This window comes from Megalops cyprinoides, chromosome 14 (genome assembly GCF_013368585.1).
Source record: "Megalops cyprinoides isolate fMegCyp1 chromosome 14, fMegCyp1.pri, whole genome shotgun sequence".
In the NCBI taxonomy this organism is placed as follows: domain Eukaryota; kingdom Metazoa; phylum Chordata; class Actinopteri; order Elopiformes; family Megalopidae; genus Megalops; species Megalops cyprinoides.
The window spans coordinates 20,889,512-20,899,312 of record NC_050596.1 but is presented as its reverse complement, the minus strand read 5'-3'; the positions used below and the strand labels follow the sequence as shown (position 1 = coordinate 20,899,312).

Here is a 9,801-nt window from a genome sequence, read left to right as displayed (position 1 = left end):
GTGACTGAGCGGAGGTGGGGCCTGTTTTCAAGCTCATATGATTCAACTCTCAGGACATAGCTAACAGGACAAAGCTGGGCTTCTGATTAGCCGGAAGCTGGAGTCCACCTATTGGTCCAGTGGACCAAGCCCTTCATGGTCAGTTGCCAGGCAATGAGTCAACCCCTTGGCATACCTTTTAGGCCCGGCGGGTAGAGGCTGCGGGTAGCCATGCCACCAGGCGAGAATCTGTCACCATGGCAACGGCCAAACACAGAGCATCGAGCACCCGCATGATCTCACAACTAGGCTGCTGCCCAGCAGAAACATTTAGAACTTTCTTCTTCTTTTTTGAAGTTAAGTACTTTCGCAGAGAAAGACCTTGGGGAAAACACATATACTAAGTTGAATCAAAGACTAAAAGTAAACATATAGCTTACAGAGTAACAAGACTGCCCATGAAGCCACAGTGGTCATTGTATGGAAGAGATTTCAAAGTCTATAATGATAAAAGTCACCATGCGATGGTGTTTAAATACTCTGGACTTTGTGCTTCTGAAATGCACTGATTGCCCATGGTCAAGCCATCGTGATTAGTCGGAAATGTAATTGATAGTTGCAGCTGCAAGAAAACAAACAAAATCCCAATAAAATCTGTAAGCCAATTCCAGTCAATAAACATTTGGTATTCTTTCAAACAGCTCAAGATTTTACTGACTCATTGCCTTTATTTACCTTTGTGAAGATACCATCACAAGAATGTAATTTCATGCAGTTATTAGCATAGGAAAAGTTGTGATGTGATTTTTTTTTACAATGCTTTAAAATAAACAACATTATAACATTATAAACGGCACTATTATTACACACCACACTGTCTACCAGTAGTGCTACTAATAAAGTAGGATCCAGCTTTTATAGAGGCAAAAGCTTGTTTATAATTTATCATCAATCACAGATTCTTCACAGATGGCCACATGGTCCACACCACTGTTGACAAGTAATATCTGAAAGTACAATTTGCAGAAAAAAAAAAAAAGTCAGAAAATGTGTGTGCAGCAATATGACAGTGTGTGCTCACACTGCACACAGCATCCTTATATATGCAGATTTGTAATCAATACGGATGAAGACAGGTGAGGAAGAGTCCTGTTAGATCCTGTAGAACAGCAATAACTATTCATGAATCTCCTTTTATGAAAAAACTGCAATGTGGAACTAAAGTGAACGTGTATCTTATGATATGCAATGCAAAGCTTGCGAGTAATGGACATCTGCTGGATGTCAAAAATGTAAATGTAACATTTAATGTGCTCATCTTGTATGTTGCTCTGCGTAAGAGTCTCTGCTGGATGTCAGTGTAATGTTAAATGCAGTCACATCTTATACGTCGCTGTGCATGCAACTTTCTGCCCTATAAGGCACCTCTGACAGTACAGCTACACATTTATGCACAGGGGTTATTGTTCTGAATTCCAGAGCATAGCCGAAGACGCTGCGGATGTGGTGATGGAGTTTCTTCCTGGTACTACTGTTCTTAGCATCAAAACCAGTGTTCTTGAGACAGAGTTAATGGAACCATGTGAATGGCATCCTGACTGTGCTTCACTGTGCCTTGTCTGTTCATGAGATAGGGACATCCCAGCACCCTTAGCATCCACTCATAGTATGCCCAACAAAAAGACAGTTGGAACTACACAGCACCAGCCCTTCATTTTTTCTTTTCAACAGTCAAACACTAATTCTCTGGCAACACAGCAGCCGTGGCAAGCATAAACAGAATTAAAGAAAAAATAAAAAACAAAAGAGTTATAACCCTCTTTGCCTCACACACTAAGACTGACTGCAGTCAGAGGCAAGTCACAATAATGTACATTGAGTGTGATATAGAGGGACTGATGATTCTGTGGGATTCAGCTCTGAATAACTGGGACAAGGCCTCAAAGGACAATACAAAATAGATGACAGATAACATTGTCCTGTGATGAAAACATTTAATATTTAAAACACGGCTCTACAACTTGTCCTGCACAGCTTCCAGCTGGGATCCCATCTTGCAATGGGTGCAGATTCCTCACATAGCAATGGAATGAGCGAGAGATGGAGAGGGAGCGATGGGGCGAGAGAAGTATAGATTACTGACAGGCAGACAGGCGGTACAGCCATCTGACCACGCTAATTTTCACACACTAGAAGCAGTGTTTGGAGACAACAACACTTTCTTTTTGTCCCTTCGTATGTGAAATTTATTTTCGGGAAAGAAACAATGAATTAATTCTGGAGCGATAAAGAGCACTTTCACAGGGTCCCTTCCTGGCCTGGTTGACAAACAGATGTAGGAGAGGCCGAGAGGGTGGAAAAGCAACTGCTTTGAGAATATGACTGTGTTTTACGGCACTCACTGGTCTCTGTTGTTCCCCCTGTTGAGAAGCATACTGGGTTGTTTGGTGAGGAAAAAATAAATAAATAAATAAATAAAAAACAGGAAAAGCTGTTGATTGGACGTACTGAGCCTTAACCAATCAGAGGGCCTTTTCAGGGCCGTGCACTTGGTGTGAGCTTGGCAGATCCACCTGAACACTTTACCTGGAATTAACTTTTCAGAAACAGATGTTAGTTGCCCTTTTGAAAGGTATATATTTATATGGAATTAAAATAGAGAATTAGATAAAGGATGGCTAAAAGTGATATTTGTACATTATAATGGCAAATCAACAAAGCAGATTTAATGTGAGGATGAAATAAACCAACTCTATAATGTCTCCACAGCAACTCCCATTTGTATCCGGGTCACCCAGGAAATTAAAAATTGATGAGACAGGATGTAGGAAAAGATAGTGTGCAGTAGGGTATACCTTTTTAGTAAACCTGCTGACCCATGAAGAAATAATCGGTATTAAGTCAACTCCTCTATACATTGCTTTATATCAATGTTTTGAATAGCCACACAAGCTACACTCTTGATAGTGTTGATACCTTTTAATTTTAATGTAGCTGTTACTCTGATCTTTGTTTCCCACTCACTATGAGGGGAGTGCAGGCAATTGCAAATTCACTAAATGTTGCAATTTTACCATATTAGTACCATATTACTCCTTTGTCATGAGGTGTCAGGTAAAGTGCAACCTATTTCATTGTTGTCACTAACTAATTCATTGGCTTGTAGAAACAACCACTAGAGCTGTCAGTACCTTAATTACATATTAGTGTTTTATGAATTACCAAGAAACAACAATCAACTAATGGGTTTTACAGCAAAACTGGTAAATTGAAGTACAATGAAACAACAAAGCTTAGTTTCTAACCACTCAGAAATATCAGGAAATGGCCGTTTGTGCTTTTTGACTAGATATTACATCATTACAACTTGTTAGATCAAATTCATAGGATTGGGTGACAGAGTTTTTATTTCAAGTTATTGAAGGGTACATACCGATTTCAACTCTCACAACCGTCTTGACTCTCTTGTACAGCAAAAACATACACTGTCACACACTGCTCGCATGAGTTTGGTATTTCGTCTCCACTTAGCAGTCCGGGCATGTTCCTGGCACACGTCTGGCCAAGTCCGCCAGTGAAAAGGATTTAGTCATTAACATGCAGCGCCATCCATTTCCTTTGAAGCAGGCCGTTGTTGTCCAGAACGCCCCACAACAGACCTTTTGTGCTAATCGTGGTGACCAGAAGCTCAGAGACAATCGAAGAAAGAGGGAGAGAGTAGAAACCCTCTATATGTTGTCGGGTGAAACGGATTACATTTGGGAGCATGCAGCCATGTATAATGTGTAGGCAGGAAGAGTGGAAAAGGCAATTCCCTCTCATTAAGGTTGATATTGGTTTTTCTTTGCTGATTACATTAGGGACTGACATACAATAGCATTGAAAGGGGGTAATCTTGTGAAATTCAAACTGAAATGGAGGTACATGATACACACATGCACACACATATGTATACACACATCAGCACATATAAAAACATATCTAAACTAATTTAAAATGATCAGCTAAAAGTATTTTCATGGCTTCATGTGAATGTGGCATATAGATTAATGCATATAGATTTCATCTGAAAGAAAAAGGATTGTGCTACTACATTTTTGTTACAGAAGAACCCAAATAATCTGTAGGCCTACTGGTAACTACTACAAAACTGTAACATCATGTACCATCACAGAAGTTGTTCTGAGTATATACTCCTACCAGCCATGCCCCTTTAAAGACAACCGAGCAATGTGTCCATTGTACCCCAGTACAATAGAAAGACACATATCAGAGGTCACCTGGATGAGACTGTCAGGAGGAGAGGTGGTGTCCCACTGACTGACCACTCCATTGGTCAGGGAGCTGGACTGGCAGGGGTGGCATCCAGAAGCCTGGCACCCAACCCCCATACACACACACCCACTGTATAAAAGCCTTCTCTTTCTCTCCTTGAGATTACTCTCTTTGTCCTGCAAAATAACTTTCTTCTCCACTGTCACACCAAACTGGTAAGTTTTCTTTTTTCTTTTTCCTCTTTTCTTTGCATTTTTATAACCCAAAACCTCCTCTTTTGTGATACTTTACTTTTTTTGGGTTTTACGCGAACTTACCTTTAAACCAGTGAATAGCCTCAACCAATTTTTGACTATTATTTACAATAACCTTGACAATTTTTTGTAAGGATCAGCTTCTCCTTGTTGTTTACCTAGTCGTGTGTAACTGTCTCATCATATAGTTATGAAATACTGTACCTGGATCACTGGACAACTGGATCACATTGGACCACTGCTTGGATTGAAGTGATTGGATTGATATTTCCCCATTTACATAGATCTAAGCTGCCTATAAAGGGTGTGATAGAAAAAAGCAAACATTATCATAATGAACACTCAGATGACATTCATCAAACAAACAACAAAAAAACCTACCAAACATGCTCTTAAAACGATGAAGGGAGAAATGAATGTTTTCAGATGTTGAAATAGAAATTGTCCACACATAAATGCACTTCACAATTTTAGTGATAGCAATAAATAGTTTTCAGTTGAACCCAATCTCCTTGTCATAATCAAAATTACATACTGTAACCAATCTCCTGATCATTGAAATGATTCCGTGTGAAGTCTGCAGAGGTAATGTCATCCCATTTGAAATAATTAACTGAAAGAAAAGGTTCAGGGTAATTATCTGTACATGTATATTCTCTTACTGTTTGTGTTTCTTGATGTTTGATGTTTTGTTTTTTTCATGGAAAGATTCTAGAATAAGCTGATAAGTCATGAGTCAGTGATAAACACTATTCATCCTTGACAAAAGCTCGATCAGTGTATGATGCAGTGGAAGTAAGCACACTGCCAACACACAACAAATGACCAAGATGGGTATTGTACAGGACAAAAAAGTTTCAATGATGACAGGTACCGTTACAGGTATATCCATTTTCATATATTGCCATGCACCACATTTTCTGCACTGCAATGCTGTTTCCACACTTAAAAGCTCAGGACTAACTCAGTGCTGATCACCATAATACATCCTCGCTTGTTTGCTGTGATCAGAACAGTGACAATAAGCTACAGATAATCAAATGATCTGGCTAGTTATTAAATGTGAGTTTGTGTGTGTGTGTGTGTGTGTGTGTATGTGTGTGTGTGTGTGTCCATCTTGTTCACAAAGAGTTAAATTAACATAAGTTAACTTGAGCTTGGAGACTATGTTGTGAAAAGAAGTGAAACTTGGCGTAGGGGAAAGAGTGTTTATCTGCGCTTTCCCAGATTGTCAGGCAATGTTGTAGGAATAAGCAGCATCCTTTTCCAAAAATGGATGAAAAATAGGCATTGCGTATAAAAAATGTAGATAAAAAAGATCTTTGTTATCAGTTATGTCTCAAAGTGTAATTTTGGCCTAAGAGTCCATTTTAGAAAGGCTTCTCAGGCACAACAGCTTTTTTTCATGGACATGAAAATGTCTGTGAGCATGTCTGTGAGGACCAGTGGGCTAATTAAAAGGATGGACACAGCAAGACAAATTCTGAGAGGGCTCAAGACTGATCACGGCGGACCATAACATGAGCTAGATCAACCAATCACCTGCTGCTGAATAGAGGATAGTTAGATACCGGGTCATCTCTTGTAATGAATACTTCCTGGTGTTTGATGGCATCACCTTCTTCAAACCTTGGATTAACTGAGAGAGACATTAGTTTGATCTGACACCACACATTGATCTGGAATTGGAAGCAAAGACTGAATGCTGCAGTGAACACTCTCTATTCATTGCCAGCCCAAATAATGCTCACTATTGGCCATCACTGTACAGTTAAGGGCATGAAATAAAACAACAGACAGGGTAAATAAAGGGAAAAATATAGGGAAAAATGTGAATAGGAATAAATAGGAAATTCCTGGTTATAAGGAATTTCATAAACACAAAGGGAAAGCCCTGATAAATTTCTTTGTTGATTTGTTTACCTGTCTAAGGCTTATTACCAGAGCAGTACGCTTTATTGACATAATGTTCACGGTTTTACATACTGTTTTATACTGGCATTTTCTATAGTAATGACAGTCTAACGTAATGGCAAGCTGTTAAATTGATGTAATTACACTAAATGGGATGCTGTGCATTAGGCATTAGCCCTTCAGTAGTATTGCAAACAAGCCATAAAACATTAATGCGCTAGAGGTGTCATATCAGCTTACATCTCCTGTCCTGTTTTCAAACATTTGTTGTTCTATAACAGTAATTACAGAAAGCATGAATCTGAAATTGGTCTAATGTAGGATACTGTATGACAATAACACCACTTAATTATTATTGACAAATTTGAGCAAAACACTGCTCTCATTCTGAACACAATGTTAAAATTAAGATCTTTGACAGGTCTTTTATATTTTCTCAACAATTGGCCCCTGTGTTACAGACTGAACATTGCTTGTGAAAATGAGTGACTTGGAGAATGCTCTTGCAACCATCATTGAGGTTTTCCACAAATACTCAGAGAAAGAAGGGGACAAGCACAAACTGAAGAAGAGTGAACTGAAAGAGCTGATCAACAATGAGTTATCATCCTTTCTGGGGGTGAGACACTGCAAACCCCGTGCTGTTGTTAATCTCCTTAAATTCATTTAAACTAAACCATTCATGGGTACAAGCTATTCACATTCTCAGTTCACTATCCTCTTTTGCTTTCAGCAAATCAAAGACCAGGCCACCATTGACAGTTTGATGGAGAGCCTGGATGCTGACGGAGACTCTGAATGTGACTTCCAAGAGTTCATGACTTTCATCACCATGGTTACCATCTGTTGCCACGAATTCTTTGAGCACCATGAAGACGAGTAGGCTACAGTTTAACAGAGGAACAAACTGCCTAGTTTAACAAAATAAAGCAATGTAAACCTTTTAACACACTCTTGTTTTAGACTATTATAGATTTTGGGGTGATTGGAATGTATCTTGTCTGGTTGCACTAGCTTCTCAAAGTGACCTCTCATCAGTTCCTTTTATTAAATGTTTCTCAGTGGAGCTTGAAATCTTGTCCCACAATTCCTTGCACCCAGAGGATTTGACTGCTTCCATGCCAACTGTGCCATTTTTATTTAGCAAATATTAGGTGCAAATTTTGTGGATTTACAAAGTACATACTTATAAGAAATGATGAACAACTTGAGAACAGCAATATGCAGGAACAAAATAAAAACAAAAGCATTATATCTGATCAAAGATTCAGATTAAAGCAGTTAAAGGTTGTGTTCAACTCAGCCTCTGTACTTAGTTCCATATGTTTGAGCAGTAAAAGAAAACATCATATTTTTGACAATGAATTCCACAGATGATTACTGTGATAATTACATAATGCAGAGTTAAACAAAAATGTGCAGTGTTCTCCCAAATCATCTCTGACAGTTATGAGTACAGTGGATTAAAATATTTTTTTTAACTCAGACTGTTGCTTTAACATTTCCAGAGAAGCATAACACATGACAAATCAAGAACACATTTGTTGCTGTGAAGCGGTTTGGTACCTTGTAAGACAATACATAAATGTAATTCATCCTCTACTGTCTCCTCCTTATCATCATCATCATCATCATCGTCATTACCATCATCATCATCATCATCATCAGAAATACCCCTAATAGACTTACTGATACGGCTTTAAGAGACAGAAACCACAAGGCCTCAATACTAAACATACAACAGATCTAACCACAGCAAGAGGACAGTTCTTGCCTGAAATCCTTAGATATTACAGTTCTAATAATCTCTGTCAGCAGAGACACATGACACTTTGCCTAGGTAAGCATATCTTTCTTTTTTATCCAATCTCTTAGCTGGCTTGCATGGAAAATTGGGTGATGTTGGGATGGTACAAGTCATATGATGAGGTAAAAAAAAGAATTATGTTCAAGATTTTTTGCAATGTGCTGTGATGACCCTGAATAAAATGATCTGTTCAAAAGGGCCCTCTTCTTGTGTTTACATTGCTGCTACATGTGTGATAATGTCTCTCTTACCATAATATAAACACAAAGCTTCAACATATTATACATTTGTTCACTTTTGTGTGGGACAGAACATGATGACACAGTGGCGTTGTTAGGTCCAATCATTCAAGGCTATAGTCCTGAATATTTTAAGCCTAGCCATGAATATTTTTCCCCTGAAAAAGGAGGTGTTTATAGCAAAACAACAGAGAGACTGTGTAACAGAGCAGAACTTGACTTTCAGCATCCGAAGGTGTGATAATATTTATTTGTTATAAAGGTAGATATAACCTCCCCAACCTAATCTCCCTTCAAAAAAAAAAAAAAAAAAAAAAACTTGCCTTAGCCCTGGATCTTTTCAAAAGCTAGAAACATTCCTGCTATGACATAACTCCCGGCACCCTTATTTATTACACCAAGGGAAGAAAATGTATTTAGGGGTTTTCTGCTTGTTTAGAACTACTTTGAAATCATCACAAATGTGAAAACTATGATGTATGAAATGTTTTAATTCATGGAAAATGGTATATCTGCAGTGTAAGCAACACTGCCCTCTTGTGTGGAAACTGGATCAGTAACAAGAATGCAATATACATACATGTGTTTGACAGGACAACATATTTGCATTTGATAATTGAATGTCAACAAAAGCTGAATTGGTCACTGAAAAGTCCTCTCTCAGACACTTAATAGAGGTTAACCCTCTAGAACAAGATGTCTTCACAGCTGAAGATTCTCATTCAGGGCCTCAGCATTGTAGGAGGAGAAAAATTCAATGTCAACATAAAGTTAGACATAACAAAAAAGAAAAAAAAACAACAAGTTTATCTACATTATGTCTTTAGTAAGAGAGTAAAAGACTCATGCATTCTAAACGATGGCCCCAGGGCCTTTTCGGTGCAGCTTAAACATGAGTAAAATTTGATGTGACGTTTTCATCTTTTTTTGCTTTCTGTTGCAGCTTGTTCTCTGTGTTTCTCTAACTCAATTACAGCACATTTCTCACTTAAGTCACCCCCTTGACAATAGCATCTGAGTGATACTTTTATCCATACTGTTGCTTGACAAATGGAGAAAGCATACAGGCGGATAAGGAGAAAAATGTATGACATGATAACTGTGTTTGTTGAGGTTTTACAGCATTGTCTGTGCAAGCTCTCTTCACTGTTGCTTTTCTATCATTGATTTCTCATAATGTGGATGACATCTGGCTGATAGACATGCCAGTTTCTATTGGTGGCTGGGTTTCTATTTGACCTGGGGCCAGTGAATTAAATCCCTGAAAGATCCAACAATGTGTTTGATGTGCACATTATTCCACGGAGCAGACAGACAAAAAGCAAATACCTCC

General features: G+C 38.5%; 1 protein-coding gene across 1 annotated transcript; it reads left to right on the top strand.

Moving 5' to 3' along the window:
* The first annotated feature begins 4,374 nt into the window (after positions 1-4,374).
* Positions 4,375-8,428, top strand: LOC118789110 (protein S100-B-like). Its single transcript, XM_036545427.1, has 3 exons — positions 4,375-4,469; positions 6,884-7,041; positions 7,156-8,428. The coding sequence occupies exons 2-3, from the start codon at positions 6,904-6,906 to the stop codon at positions 7,303-7,305; spliced, it is 288 nt and encodes a 95-aa protein (XP_036401320.1). The 5' UTR covers positions 4,375-4,469; positions 6,884-6,903; the 3' UTR covers positions 7,306-8,428.
* Positions 8,429-9,801: the final 1,373 nt, after the last annotated feature.